The sequence below is a fragment of the Erinaceus europaeus genome, chromosome 11, assembly GCF_950295315.1.
Source record: "Erinaceus europaeus chromosome 11, mEriEur2.1, whole genome shotgun sequence".
NCBI lineage: Eukaryota > Metazoa > Chordata > Mammalia > Eulipotyphla > Erinaceidae > Erinaceus > Erinaceus europaeus.
Window position 1 is genome coordinate 49661601 of NC_080172.1, and position 16140 is coordinate 49677740.

Sequence of the window (16140 nt, forward strand, 5' to 3'; positions counted from 1 at the left end):
AGCTAGGGTTCCTGAAAAAGTTCTGGTGCTATAGTATTTTTCTTTCTCCTAATATAAAAATGAAAGCTAGCCTGGGAAGCAGTGAAGCAGAGCATATACAAGGCTCCAGTTAGTCAAAACCACAAACACTATGTTTAATGAAAGAATGCTTGCTATAAAAATGAAAAATAGTAATTCTTTACATTTCTGTCTAGCCTATTTAAAAGTCTACTTCTGGGAGTTGAGTGGCAGCGCAGTGGGTAAACTGCACGTGGCGCAAAGCACTAGCACCGGCATAAGGATCCGGGTTTGAGCCCTCAGCTCCCCACCTGCAGGGGATTGCTTCACAAGTGGTGAAACAGGTCTGCAGATGTCTTTCTCTCCCCGTCTTCCCCTCCTCTCTCCATTTCTCTCTGACCTGTCCAACAACGACATCAATAACAGTAACTACAATAAAAAAAACGAGGGCAACAAAAGGGAATAAATAACACACACACACACACACACACACACGAGAAGTCTACTTCTGGGGGGTCAGGGGGTGGCATACACAGGTTACAATGCACAAGAATCCAGGTTTAAGTCCCCAGTTCCCACCTGCCCCCTAGGGGGCAAGTTCTTTTTTTTTTTTTAATAATTATTTTTATATTTTTCTCCTTTTGCTGCCCTTTTTATTGTTGTTGTTGTAGTTATTGTTGTAGTTATTGATGTCATCGCTGTTGGATAGGACAGAGAGAAATGGAGAGAGATGGGAAGACAAAAGAGGGGGAGAAAGACATCTACAAACCTGCTTCACCGCCTATGAAGCGACTCCCCTGCAGGTGGGAAGCCGGGGGTTCGAACTCATGCTGGTCCTTGCGCTTCGCACTACGTGCACTTAAACCACTGCGCTACCACCCAACTCCCAGGGGGCAAGTTTTACAGGTGGTGAAGCAGTGCTGCAGATGTCTGTCTCTCTTCCTCTCTTCCCTCTTGATTTGTCTCTATCAAATAAATAAAAATAAATTAAGGGGAAAAAAACATACATTAAAAGTTTACTTCAGATAATCAGAATGTTTGTAAAATATATGCCAGCTTTTGGGTTCTTACATGTCCTTTTTGGTAGAATTATAACCCCCTACTATGATGTGAAGTTCATAAATTTAAGGGGCTAGACTGTAGTGCATCCAGTTGAGCACACGTTCACCATGCACCTAGTCCCCACATGCAGAGGGGATGCTTCATGAAAGTGAAGCAGGTCTGCAGGTGTCTAACTTCTCTCCTTGCTCTCAATATCTGTCCTATCAAAATGGAAAAAGAAAAAAAAAACACACACCTCACTGAGGCTGTGATGACTCTGACAGCAAGACAATAACAAAGTTTATGGATTTTAGTGTATGTGTGAGTTGTGGGAGAACAAAGAAACTACACAGAGGAATATTTGTACATTTATTTATAATGAAATTATGGTCTAAATATTTACAACATATAGGAAACCAGAGGGTTTATACAAAGCCAGCCTGCAGAGTATTCAAATGTGCAAAAATGACAGTTCAGTATCTCAAACTACTCCTGGTTCAGCAGACTAGCTCCTTCACTTTCACACATCAGTATTTGATACAAAAAAGTTCTTTTGGCAAAACCTGTAATGCCAAGAAAAAGGACAAGTTGCATTTCAGTCATTAAGTCCACCATCCTACTATGAGCAGTCAAAGCTCTATTTGAGACAGACCACTGTGTTTCATTTCTGTCATGAGTCTGACCAGCTTTTGATCAAGCAGTTTACTCTGACCCAGTTGAAGACAAGGAGCTTAGAAGGGGAGTAAAAAATAGTAATGGCTATCTGAGAAAGTGTGCTGGAAGGTGCCAGTTGCCGGGCATCCCAATACAAAGACACAATCAAAAAAGCAGGTCCATTTTCCTACCCCAGCTCCAGCTATGCCTGGATTCTTAACTGCAGTTTCTACAACAGAAAGAATCTGAAGATGAAATAGGAATGAGGAGTACTTAGATTTCAGTACTGAAAGGATATCTTAAAATCACTTCCCCATAGACAGTAAGGCTTGTTTTGTAACCAGTTATCAAAAGTGAGCAAATAGTAATAAAATACAAATAAAACTTTATGCCCAAATAGGAGCTATTCATTTGGAAAAGAGTGGACCAGGTTAAGTGTATATGGGGATGAGCCTGTTGGGATGCTTTGTGGAATAAGCATGTTTCACCAATGGTTAAAAAGCTTCTGAGACAAATTTGTGATTCTAAGTAAATTTTAACAGATGTTATGCCACTGCAGAAATAAGGATGTTTTATGAAGAATGGAGTCCCTTTAAGAATAGGGGACAGTGCATCTGTAACTTCTGCAAAGGTCCAAGATGGCTCCCAGTAGAGGCCCCAGAGTCTTGTTAAATCAAATGCATGCATTATTGCTAAAAGAAGAGTCACCGACGTTCAAAGCTCTGTTCCACCGTTTCCTATGGGGCCATCCAGAACGGCATCTGTTGTTTAGCTCGTGGTTGTGATGAAGGGTACTGATACCCCAAACTCCAGCCCTGTGGAAAACTACTTGCATTTTTATGACCTCCGTGTTCCTCTTCTTCATCTGATGAATCTGCAGCATAAGCCACTAAGCCAAACCCCTTTTCCGTCGTTTTCATCTTCTTCACTGGATAATCTAGAATAAGAGGAAAGGAAAAAAAAAAAAAAAAAACCCAACCCCACTCCCCACCAAGAAAACAAGCAAAAAAAAAAAAAAAAAAAAAGATGTTAATTGTAAGTGGTTAGTTGGACACCATTTTGAGGTCACAGGGTCAATGGTCACCCAAAAACGTTGAAGATCACACGGAAAACAGCATCGCATCAGCAAATGTGAATCCACCAGTCCCATGTAAGAAAACAGAGAAAGGAAAAAGAAACACAAAACAAAAAAAAAAGAAAAAAGAAAAAAAAATTAAAGTTAGCAAGTGAGTCTCTGGAGGCTGCTATTTCACCTTTTAAAAGAGTTAAAAGAAGAAAAGGGAAAATGATTGTTCTTCCTTATTCACTTTAATTATGACTACATACAAAGAATGAAAATAATTTCATATATTTCTACAGGATTTAGAGTTCTGGGATAATACAAAGCAGTCTTTTTCTAAGAGCCACAGGCTGACCATTCCTGACCAACAGAGCTCTGACGCAAGGTGTGGTGTGGGTCAGCTCCACACACAAAGAAAAATCTGTACCATGTTTGGGTCAGATTACTTCGAGGTATTCCAGTCACAAAACTTTGAAATGATCTACCAATCTTTATTATTTCCTAAGGCTTTAATGTCACTGATGCTATGTATAAGGCTGTCACCATAGTAATATATGTCCATATAGATAATATCTGCTGTCCATATAGATAATACAAGTGTTCTCATTAGCTAGTGAATTATAATATTGCATTAAATACCTGAATGAACATCAGGTTTGAAAACTATTAGCTAAGATCAGTCTTAGCTACTCTCTCTGTTCCCCCAGTTTCACCTTACTCACCATGGTTCCCTGTTAAGGTTCCAGATCCATTCCTTTCATCAGACTCTGATTTTATTCCAGTCACTGGGAAGGCTGGTGGAGGCATCAACTGCCTGTTCAAAGGGAAATAAATAACTCTTTCAGATACCAAATACCTCCAGCCATGACCGTTTGTTACCAAATAGCAAAAATGGCTTTGGTATGTGATCTTTGTCACTGTCTACGGTTTAGAAAAGGACCAAATATGCAGACAATGAGAAGAAAAGATGCCTGAAGAGGCAGTGCATTAAGTTCTGATATTTTTGTTTATAAATGCATTTATTTAGGGTAGTGACAGAGAGAGGGAAGACGGAAAGAGCAGCAGAGGCTTGGACCCAGGTCCTTGAGCACTGTCATGTGTGCACTCCACCAGGCACACCACCACCTGGCCCCCACACCACGGAATTATTTACAGTGTAACCGCATCTAGGGTTGAGAAGCATTATCGATTTATCTCTATTCCATCCAAATTTCCCTTTGGCTATTGATACAAAGGTTTGTGGCAATGACACAAATGACATGTAGATATAATTCATACAATTATGTTTCAATTCACTTACCTGTCCCTCTCTCGCTCTTTGCCTGAGGAACTTGCTGGCTTCGATCCTGCACCTTCAATCTCATTCTGACCGGAGAAGCCTGTACCTAAATTAGTCATATGAATGGGTCCATGCTATGAGCAGAAAAATACAGTGGCATTAGCAAATCTACAACTGCTGTATTGACTTTAGCTCCTTAACGTAACTGTCAAGTGCCTCATCTAACAAATTGCAGTAACCTAGTCAGTACAATCGTCAAAACAGAGATTATTATTTTCTCAGGCTATCTAATTTCAACTATAACTTAACTGATTTCCAGGAATCTAGTTATAAACTGTAAAAATGCCTCAAAACTATAGCTGGGAAAATAGCTCAGCCTCGCAGGCCTGAGGCTCCTGGCTCCATCCTTAATTGCTCTGGCTTGTTGCTCCCTTCCTCTCTGGCCCAAGTGAGTGTTATCTCCCATATGTAATAACTTTTTAAACTGTTTCAAGGACTCCTGCAAAAAGCAAAGATGCTTCTGGTGACACAAAATTGCATGAAAACTACATGTTTTAATTATCTTCTTTAAAAAAGTCTTTTCAGTAAATGTCTCCTTATTCTGTGTTATGTAGACTCACTGTAATCCTACTCACCCTTTTGGGACAAAGACTAAAGAAAGAAATCACCCTTTTTTGAGGTGGGGGAGGCAGTGGAGAATAGAAAGTTGGGGGCCCAGTGGTGGCACACCTGGTTGAGTGCACATGTTGTAACGCACAAGGACCTGAGTTTGAGCCTCTGGTTCTCACCTGCAGGGGCAAAGCTTCCCAAGTGGTGAAGCAGTGCTGCAGGTATCTCTCACTCTCTCACCCCCTTTATGTCTCCTACGTCTCGATTTCTGGATGTTTCTATCCAATAAAGATAAAAAAATAATAGAGTGACTCGTGGTCTGGGAAGTGGCACAGTGGATAAAAGCATTGGACACTCAAGCATGAGGTCCTGAGTTCAATTCCTGGCAGTACAAGTACCAGAGTGATGTCTGGTACTTTCTCTCTCCTCCTATCCCTCTCATTAATAAGTGAATAAAATATTAAAAAAAAAAAAAAAGAGAGAGAGAGAGACTAGAAAGTTGAAAGCCTAAGTCATAAATATAAATCATAAATGGAAAGCTGATAGCCTTTGGAGAATTGTGTAGGGAAGTATTGGAGGCTCAAATCTATTTCAGAGCGCATCACAGTACTAAGGAGGTGCGAGTAGGGGTGGAGGGTGGGGCTGAAAGATAGCTCACCCTGGAGGTGCACATTTTACTGGGTGTGAGGGTCTGAGTTTGAGCCCCTATCAACATAAGACACCATGCAAAGCAGATGCTATGTCTCTCCTTCTCCCCTGTCTAAAAAGAAAAAGAAAAAAAAGGGGGGGGGGGAGGAAAGTATCGCAGTCAAGTAGGTGTGAAGGGGTGGGGGGAGAGCATACAATGCTACAAAACTCAAAGAAGACTTCTCTCTAGGTGGAGCTCCCCTCCCTCCGTGACAATGACCCCAAAAGATAAAACGCACTTTTGTGTTGAACCAGATAAAATCACAATCTAAATAAATTCCAGGAAGAAATTCTAATATTGGGAGAACAGTTGTTATGGATGTGTATTTGTCTTCTTTAAAGGGAGAATCTGGTAGGATAAAGTGAGAAAAGTAAAATAGGGTATTTATTTAACCTGGTATCCAAGAAGTCCAGATTCCCGTTCATCTGGTAGCTCCTCTGTGAATCGTCTCTTCTGTGCCTGAGGTTGAGTTGGAAGTGGGGGCTGGGGCTGGGGCTGGGGTTGGGGCTGGGGCGGGTGTGGGGGCTGGGGCCCGGCAGGCAAGGCAGTTTTGACAGGAGCAGCAGGAATAAAAGGCCCACTCATCGGACTCTGGGACCAAAACAAACCAAAGGAGGACAGAGTGTGAGAATGCCCAACTAGTGAGCAAATAAACAATGATTACACTATACTTTAATGACGGACGTACATCATATGAAGCTTTCATCTTCAAGTCCTTGGTTTTCTTTCTATAGAATTTGGCCTAAACTCTACCCCGGCCCCCTCCTCCATAAAAGAGAAATGTGAAACTGACATCTCTCCAGCAGTTCAAGCTCAGGAAGACCTATTGATGCATTTGGGCTAAACAAACTGACCATTAATAAGCAAACACTTCAGCCACTTACTTAGGTCAGCAGTTACTGATCAAGAGCATTCCCTTACTTAAAGGCCTTTAGTCTTCCTGGATCATATGTGCTATTAGTGTCTGAGACAAAGAAAAGACAACTTCATCTTCCACTACCATGGGTAAGAGTCTAGCATTGGAAGAGACTGTTGTAAAAAAGAATTAGGGGTGATCAAAAGATAGAGAAAATTACTTTCATAATGAAAACTCTTGGGTGGGGGTAGATAACATAATGGTCATGCAAACAGAGTCTCATGCCTGAGGCTTCAAAGTCCCAGGTTCAATCCCCTGCACCATCATGTACCAGAGCTGAGTGTTCTGGTGAGAGGGGGAAAAGAAAAAAAAAGAAAGAGAAAAAAACCTTATTCATAATATAAACCACCAGCTCTTTACGGCCTGGACCATCTTGAGATATTAACATAATTATTGTTTTATCTTTTTAAGGATTTATTAATGAGAGGAGGAGAAGATATCCAGAGCATCAAGTCCGACATTTCATCCACTGTGCCACCCCCCAAGCTGCATTCCTATTTATATATTTATTGCCAACAGGGTTATCTCTGGGGCTCAATGCCTGCATGACGAAGTCATTATTCCTGGCAGCTATTTTCGTTTGCTTATTTTGATCATACACAAGGAAAGGGAGATTGAAAAGGAGAGACACACCTGCAGCACTGTCTCATAGCTCATCAAGCTTCCCACTGCAGGTGAGGGTTAAGGGCTTAAACCTGGGTTCTTGTATAGTGTAAGGTATGCACTCTACTGGGTGAGCCACTGCAAGGCCACATTTATTTTATAATAAGGAAGATCAAAGCTAGGAGAGATTAAGTTATATTCTAAAACAACAAGGCTCAAAAATGGGGAAAACAATGTATCCTGGCAATAGAATTTCTAAGCATTCTGTTCTATTACTTCCTAAGAATGTGGCTTAGAGCTAGGAGAACTACAGTTCTGCCCAAGTATGGAAAGTAAAATACTGATGACTAGGGCCCAAATAGAAGTTAGTCCCTAAGCCCATTTCTGTTTATTTTTGCCTCCAGGGTTTGTGCTGGGGCTCAGAGCCTGCACAATGAATCCACTGTTCATGGAGGCCACCTTTTCCCATTTTGTTGTCCTTATTATTGCTAGTGATGTTGTTGGACAGGACAGAGAGAAATGGAGAGAAGAGGGGGAGACAGAGAGGGAAGAGAGAAAGATGGACAGCTTCAGACCTGCTTCACATTTGTGAAGTGACCCTCTCTGCAGGTGGGGAGCTAGGGGCTCAAACGGGGATCCTTACACCAGTCCTTGCACGCTGGCCACCTGCGCTCAACCCGCTGCGCTACCGTCAGACTCCCCAAACGGATATCCTTATCCCTGTCCTTGTGCTTCGCGCCATGTGCGCTCAACCCTCTACGCTACTGCCTGACCCCCCCATTTCTGTTTAAACCGTACAACAGCCTTCAGTGCTCCCAGCCCACAGGTGATGGGGATGGGCAATGGCTGATGGTTGCAGTTCACTCTGACATGAGTACACTAGGAGATACCCATCAAAAAGGACGAACTGTAAATCCACCACCAGGCTCTTACTGGCCTCACCCCTGCTCCCAAGGACTGTGCACACTAGGTGAGCTAGCTGCCTACTTTTCTAAAATTCTAGCTTCTTACATAGCTTGAAAAATCTATACCAGCACTTTTAATTATTAAGTTTGGAGAATTCATCTGTGTTTTAGTCACATAACACCTGCATATAGTCTATTCTTCCTAGGGTTACTAGAGGTCAGACTCTTACTCCCCATTCCCAGTAAATGTAACAACTTAACATTATAAACTCAATAGTAGGTAAATAGTCCCAAATATGATTCTAGCTTGTCACCTGTTTTTGTTATTAATAAATCAAAGTCTATGGGCACACAACCACACTATTAGTTTGGTCTTGTCTGTGGTCATTTTATGTAAAAACTGCCAATAATTACAATATCTCTATGGTCCAAATCGTTTTATTGTCTATTTATTAAGCTCAAAGCACCTCATATACATTTTCTTTCTTTTTAAAAAATGTATTTATGGAGTCGGGCTGTAGCGCAGCGGGTTAAGTGCAGGTGGCACAAAGCTCAAGGACCAGCGTAAGGATCCTTGTTCGAGCCCCTGGCTCCCCACCTGCAGGGGAGTCGCTTCACAAGTGGTGTAACAGGTCTGCAGGTGTCTGTCTTTCTCTTCCTCTCTCTGTCTTCCCCCACCTCTCTCCATTTCTCTCTGTCTTATCCAACAATGATGACACAATAATAACTACAACAATAAAACAACAAGGGCAGCAAAAGGGAAAATATATATATATATATATGTTTCTTAAAATGTATTTATTGTAGTCCAGGAAGTGGCATAGTACAGAAAGCATTAGACTCTCAAGTCTAAGGCCCAAGTTCAATACCTGGTAGCACGTGTACCAAAATGATGTCTGGTCCTCCCTCTCTCCACCTATCTTCTTCATGAATACATAAAATCTTTTTAAAAATGTATCTACCTGAGGGGCCAGGTGGTAGCAGGCCTGGTTGAGCACACATTACAATGCACCAAGGAACCAGATTCAAGCCCCCAGGCCCCACCTGCAGGGGGAAAGCTTTGCAAGTGGTGAAGCAGTGTTGCAGGTATCTCTGTCTCTCTCTTTATATCTCCCTCTACCCTCTAGATTTATGGCTGTTTCTATCCAATAAACATAATTTAAAAAATTTTTTTAAACGAGTGAAAAAAACCTATTTATCCGCCACCATTCCCAATTCGGTACCACTTGGCTGCAGACATCTGCTCTAAAGACCTCTGTATCGACAGGACTTGTGAAACTAATTGTATACTTTAACATGAATACAGACATGTAAACATTACCCCAAATTATTCAGAATGTTTGCTGTTGAAACACAGAGAAAAACAAAAAACCCACCAAACTTATTTTAGAATAACACATCTTCCCATTTCTTCCCTCACCCAGTTCTCCTTTAGTCATCAGCAGCCCACGGCAGAACATGACATCTTACCTGTCCAGTGCTAATGGGAGGCTGTACTTGTGTTATCGGGTATTGTGTTGGCACAGGTGGAACTCCAGTAGGTATCGCTGGCAAGACTCCAGGTGCCAATGAAACAGCTGGTGGCACTATACTTGGGACACCATAGGGAGGTTGAATTGGCTGCTGAGGAGGGGGAACAACAGGGTAACCAGACTGATAGCCATTGGATGGATAATATGGTGGCTGAGGAGGGACACTACTTATAGCAGAGGGTTGTGTATAGCCTGAGGGGGAAGAAAAAAAGTGTTTAATCAGCTGTAGCAATGTGAGACACTTTAGCTGAATATTAAACTTAATCATTAGGGAAGAAAAACACTGAGGCATAAATGGTTTTCCAAATTACCCCAAACTGAAGAGGACATTACCAGTGAGTGCCCAGGCACACTGAGTCGAACCTCAATCACACCACTAGGAAAACATTTCTTAGCTAGACAATTCAAGACATACACACCTGGTAAAGGTACAGCAGTGTTAATCTGATTTACAAATCTAGAATATTCTGCATGAACCTGAAAGAGAAAGGAAATAAATTAACATGAGATAATCACAATTCATGGAATCAGATAATAAATTTTTAAAAATAATTTATTTATTCATGAGAAACACAGGAGGAGAGAAAGAACCAGCCATCACTCTGGTACATGTGCTGCTGGGGATCGAACGCAGGACCTCATGCTTGAGAGTCTAGTGCCTTAGCCACTGCGCTACCTCCCGGACCACAGATTATAAATTAAAAAAAAAACAAACATTTTATTTAGTGGTTTGGGAGGTGGCGCAGTGGATAAAGCACCAGACCCTTAAGCATGGGGTCCCGAGTTCAATCACTGGCAGCACATGTACCAGAGTGATGTCTGGTTCCTTCTTCCTCTCCTATCTTTCTCATAAATAAATAAATAAATAAAATAATTTAACAAAAAAACACTTTATTTATTGGGGGCCAGGTGATATAGCACACTAGGTTAAGCACACACAGTGCAAAGCCCAAGGATCCCAGTTCGAGCCCCCAGCTCCCCACCTGCAGGTGGGTTGCTTCACAAGTAGTGAAGCAGGTCTGCAGATGTTTATCTTTCTCTCCCTCATCTTCCCCATCTCTCTCAATTTTTCTCTGTCCTATTCAACAGCAGCAGTAGCAGCAGCAGCACAACAATAACAGCAACAAAAATAGAAAAAAGATGACCAACAAGAGCAGTGAATTCATAGCACAGGCACCAAGCCCCAGCAATAACACTGGAGGTAAAAAAAAAAAGAAGAAGAAGAAATTTTTTAAATTTATTTACTTGAGAGAGAGGAAGAGAGAAAGAGAAGCAGACCATCACTGTGGTGGTACATGTGCTGCCAGGGATTGAAATCAGAACCTCAAGTTTGTAAGTCCAGTGCTTTATCCACTGCACCATGTCCTGGAACACAGACTGTAAAATTTTAAAGGCCAAGTAGACAGTACAGTGGTAATGCACAGATTTGCTTATGATTACGTAATTCTGGATTAAGCAATTAGGCTTTAAAATATTTCCACTGGGGAGTCGGGCAGTAGCACAGCGGGTTAAGCGCACGTACTGCAAGGCACAAGGACTGGCATAAAGATTCCGGTTCAAGCCCCCAGCTACCCACCCACAGGGGAGTTGCTTCACAGGAAGTGAAGCAGTTCAGCAGGTGTCTTCCCCCTGTCTTCCCCTCCTCTCTCCATTTCTCTGTCCTATCTAACAATAACAACATCAATAACAACAACTACAACAATAATAAAAAACAAGGGCAACAAAAGGGAAAGTAAATAAATAAATATTTTTTAAAAATTTAAATAAAGTCTTTAAAAAAATATTTCCACTGGAGCTGGGGAGGCAGCATAATGGTTATGAAAAGGCCTTTCAAGCCTGAGGCTCTGAGGTCCCAGGTTCAATCCCCAGCCCCAATATAAGCCAGAACTGAGCAGTGTTCTGAAATCTGTCTGTCTCTCTCCTTTCTCTGTTATCTTTAACTCTTCCTCATTAAAATAAACAAAATAAAATATTCAAAAAAGTATTTCCACTGACGTTGTGACCTTGTCTAACCTCTACTTTAATCAGGCACACCTGGAATCAAAAGCATGGACAATCCTACTAGACCAAATTCTGACATATAATAATCATTTAGAGAACCAGGAAATTAAGTAGTTGTGACCTTTTCAAACTTTCAGTGTAACTATGAGAAATCATTCTATTTTTATGCTGTACCGGACCTTGAAACCATATATAGTAGTAATCACAAATTGACCTCATGTTTTCAGTTTAACATCCATGTGTGTCTCTGTGTGTAAAGAGAGCATGAAGGGACCAGGCAGTGGCGCACAGTGTGCACACAGCACCAAGTGCAAGGACCTGTGCAAGGATCCCAGTTCAAGCCCCTGGCTCCCCACCTACAGGGGGATCGCTTCACAAGCGGTAAAGCAGATCTACAGGTTTCTATTTTTCTCTCCCCCTTCCTCTCTCAATTTCTCTGTCCTATCCTATAAAATGGGGAAAAATGGCTGCCAGGAGCAATGGCTTTGTAGGGCCCCAAGCCTCAGTGATGATCGGGGAGCCGGGGGTATGAGAACTTTTAAAAAAATATATATATATATATTTTATCTATTTATTAACAAGAGGGATAGGAAGAGAGAGAGAAAGAACCAGACATCACTCCGATACATGTGCTGCTGGGGATTGAACTCAGGACCTCATGCTTGGGAGTCCAACACTTTATCCCCTGCACCACCACCTGGACCACGAGAATGAGAAAATTCTAAGAGCAACTCCAATCTAGGGAAATGGAGCATAATACATTCTTTGCTTCCTGACCCCCAATAGTACTTTTGCGTAAGTTGTTGGAAGATCTGCATGGAACCAGAGAGCATTTTCAAGTTGTCATAAAAGACATGACACAGAAAGTTCTCATTTACATTTGGTTAGTGGCAGAGATCTCTAAACTGAGATAAAATGATTTTCATAGACCTGTCACATTCTTAGATGTGAGGAGCTGTGAGCCTTCATTCAAAAAGTGTGTCAAACACCACTTGAACCAATTCCAGATGCAACCTCACCAAGAATGACAACCTACAAAGGAGGCTCAAACTTTTCTAGACCTCTTGACATTTCTCAGCTCATTTGTAGGTACTGACTGCAGATTATCTGAACTGATATCCTTTCCTATGAGGCTGGGGAAGTGGCCTAGCAGTAGAGCACATATGAGGTTCTGGGTTTGATTCATGACATCACTTGAGAACAACAAAAACAAAATAAGCAGAACGTCACAAATGGTGCATAGCAGCACTTTATGCTCATGCTCTCTCTATCTCACACACAAACTTATTATTTTTTTAACCTTAGGGAAAGTTTCAAAAAACACAGAGAAGCTACAGCATTACTTGATACATGAGACACCAGGACTTAAACTGGACGTGTCAAACAAATGAACCACACCCTGGTCTCTCTCTCACACAATAAAGGAAAAATAAAATAGGCCCATAGTTTAAGTTCTCATTATTTGAGATGTATGTACATAATCAAGTAACTATCCCAAATGCACTAACTGGTTCTTAACTATAGCTCTAGCGCCAATGAAACAGCTCACTTGAATAGTGTGTTGCTTTGCCATCTGCAAAACCCAGGTTCAAGTCCAGCTTCTATCACATTTTTTTAAAGTTATTTTTCTTATTTTCCCTTTTGTTGCCCTTGTTGTTTTTTTATTGTTGTTGTAGTTATTATTGCTGTTGTTACTGATGTCGTCATTGTTAGGACAGAGAGAAATGGAGGGAGAAGGGAAAGACAGGGGGGGAGAGAAAGATAGACACCTGCAGACCTGCTACACCACCTGTGAAGCGACTCCCCTGCAGGTGGGGAGCCAGGGGCTCAAACAGGGATCCTTATGCCGGTCCTTGTGCTTTGCACCACATGCACTTAACCCTCTGTGCTACAGCAGACAACACTCTTGTACATGTGCTTCGCGCCACGTGCGTTTAACCTGCTGCACTACTGCCCGACTCCTGCTTCTATCACATTAAAGGAAGCTTTGGTACTATGGTCTCTTTCACTGTCTCTTACCATAAAATCAAAAATGGAGCAGGGGAGATAGCCTAATGGTTATACAAAGAAACTCTCATGCTTGAGGCTCTAGGGTTCCAGGTTCAGTCCTTTGCACCACCATAAGCCAGAACTGATCAGTGCTCGGGTTAAAATAAATAAATAAATAAATAAATAAATAAACAAATAAATAAATAACAAGGGGGATGGCCGTAGCGCAGTGGGTTAAACACACATGGCACAAAGCGTAAGGACCAGCCTAAGGATCCCAGTTCGAGCCCCCAGCTCCCCACCTGCAGGGAGGTCGCTTCACAAGTGGTGAAACAGGTCTGCAAGTGTCTTATCTTTCTCTGCCCCTCCTCTCTCATTTTCTTTCAGTCCTATCCAACAAAAACAACAACAGCTATAACAACACTAACAATAAAAACAAGGGCAACAAAAATGAGAAAAACGCCCTCTAGGAGCAGAGGATTCCTGGTGCAGGCACCAAGCCCCAGCAATAACCCAGAGGCAAAAAACAAAAACAAAAAACATTATACCTCTCTTACATTGGCACAAATAAATACTGACAATTTTTTCCACCTTCAGTATCACTTTATCAAATAAATATTGATTAGTTTCCCTCCTACCCAAAAGAATGAATGTCTGGAACCTCAAATATAATCTTTACTTTTTCCTTAAAATTTGTATGAGAGGGATATTTTCACAGACGACATAGAGAAGCTCGGGCACCACTCTGGTATATGTAATGGTCAGAACTGAACTGGGAGTCTCAGGCATGAAAGTCTAATAACCATCTGAGCCATTCCCCCCAACCACCTCAAATTTGGAACCAAGATCTTTGCAGATGAGGTCACATTGGATCAGAGCAGACCCTTTATCTTATGATTGGTATCTTCAATGCAGAGACGGGCAACATAGTAGAGGACAGGAGAAAGTGAAGGCAGAGATTAGAGTTGTGCTGACAAGGCAAGAAAAGAAGAGAAAGAGAAAGAGAAAGAGAAAGAGAAAGAGAAAGAGAAAGAGAAAGAGAAAGAGAAAGAGAAGAGAAGAGAAGAGAAGAGAAGAGAAGAGAAGCAAAGCGAGAAAAGGACTATAGGCAATCAGAAACAGCTAGAAGCATGGGATGACATATCTCCTCAAAATTAGAGGGAATCAACCCTGCCTACATCTTGATTTTCAGTTTTGCTGTTTCCTTAAGTGTGAGAAAACACACTCTAGCTGTTCTAAATTATTCAATTTGTAGCAATTTTGGTATGGCAGTCCTAAGAAATTACTACAGGTAGGAAAGATAGCTAAGGCACAGTGCAAAATGGTAGTAGTTCTTCTGAATGGGTAACAGATAAACAACTTACTGTTTGCAAGAGATTCTCACAGAGCTTCTTGGCAGCAGCCAGGCCTTCAGGTTTGGGATGACTGCAAAAAGAAAAGAAAAATTCAGAGGCGGAGGATGGAATGAAAGGAACAGATCTTCGGAACTCTACTGGCGGTGCCAGGTATCAAACTCGGACCCTCCCATGCAAGTTGTGTCCCATCACTCTGCAACCTCCCTGGCACACATATTTCATCATTTCTCCCTCTCTCTGAATGAGGATAATTCATGTATAAACATTTTTAAAGGTCAGTAAAATCACTACAAAAGTAGTAACATTGAGGGTTGAGTGATAGCACAGCGGGTGAAGTACACATGGTGTGAAGCACAAGGACCGGGTAAGGATCCTGGTTTGAGCCCCCAGCCCCCCACCTGCAGGGTAGTCGCTTCACATACGGTGAAGCAGGTCTGCAGGTGTCTTTCTCTCCCCTCTGTCTTCCCCTCTCAATTTCTCTCTGTCCTATCCAACAACAACAACATCAGTAACAACAATAAAACAACAAGGGCAACAAAAAGGAATAAATATTAAAAAAAAAAAAAAAGTACTAACATTGTTATAGGTTTCTCTTTGAGAGAGAAACTGGGGAGGAGATAGGAGGGAAAAAGACAGATACCTGCAGCCCTACTTCACCACTTGTGAAGCTTTCCCATACAGGTGGAGACCAAGGGCTTGAACCTGGGGCCTTGCATACTATAATGTGTGCGCTTAACCAGGTATACTATAGCCTGGTGCTGCGCCACCCTCCCCCCTTTTTGAAAAAGATAAATTCTGAGACAATGCAACATTGAGGATCCAACCAAGTGTATCAAGTATACAAGTCCTGTGATCTACCAACTGAACAAATCATAGGTTTCAGTCAAAGTTACTTCTGTGTCTATAGCTTATTCTAGGATCACAGGCTAGTATTTAGCTCAAGGATTGAAGAATACAAAAATAGCGAATTCTTTATCTTAATTCAGTAAGATACATCTCTAGGGAGTCAGGCAGTAGAGCACAATGGGTTAAGCAAATGTGTGCAAACCACAAGGACCAGGCTCCGGCTCCCCACCTGCAGGGGAGTCGCTTCACAGGCTTGGTGAAGCAAGTCTCAGGTGTCTATCTTTCTCTCCCCGTCTGCCCCTCCTCTCTCGATTTCTCTGTCCTATCCAACGACAGCAACAATAACAACAATAATGACCACAACAATGATAAAACAACAAGGGCAACAAAAGGGGGGGGGGGGGAGAAGGCACATTTCTTTTTTTAAAAAATCTTTAAAATTTTTTAAAATATTTTTTCCCTTTTGTTGCCCTTTTTATTGTTGTAATTATTATTATTATGTTGTCATTGGATAGGACAGAGAGAAATGGAGAGAGGAAGGAAAGACAGACACCTACAAAACTGCTTCACAGCCTGTGAAGTGACTCCCTGCAGGTGAGAAGCTGGGGGCTTGAACTGGGATCCTTAGGCCAGTCCTCTCGCTTTGTACCACGTGTGCTTAACCA

The 16140-nt window shown here is 41.8% G+C and overlaps 1 protein-coding gene across 6 annotated transcripts in view; it reads right to left on the reverse strand.

Annotated features, from left to right (window-relative positions):
* Positions 1-1394: 1394 nt before the first annotated feature.
* Positions 1395-16140, reverse strand: part of KHDC4 (KH domain containing 4, pre-mRNA splicing factor) — a 29368-nt gene continuing 14622 nt past the window's right edge. For 2 of the 6 annotated variants that reach the window (XM_007539027.3, XM_060201571.1), the window contains exons 8-14: positions 14639-14699; positions 9704-9761; positions 9223-9476; positions 5722-5919; positions 4053-4165; positions 3475-3566; positions 1395-2629 (exon numbers count right to left, since the gene is read on the reverse strand). In XM_007539027.3, the coding sequence (XP_007539089.1) occupies positions 2430-2629; positions 3475-3566; positions 4053-4165; positions 5722-5919; positions 9223-9476; positions 9704-9761; positions 14639-14699 (976 nt within the window). In that variant the 3' untranslated portion in view covers positions 1395-2429. Of the gene's footprint in view, positions 3567-4052; positions 4166-5721; positions 5920-9222; positions 9477-9703; positions 9762-14638; positions 14700-16140 lie in introns of those variants that run through there. The other 4 variants (XM_060201572.1, XM_060201573.1, XM_060201576.1 and 1 more) reach the window with 4 other exon arrangements.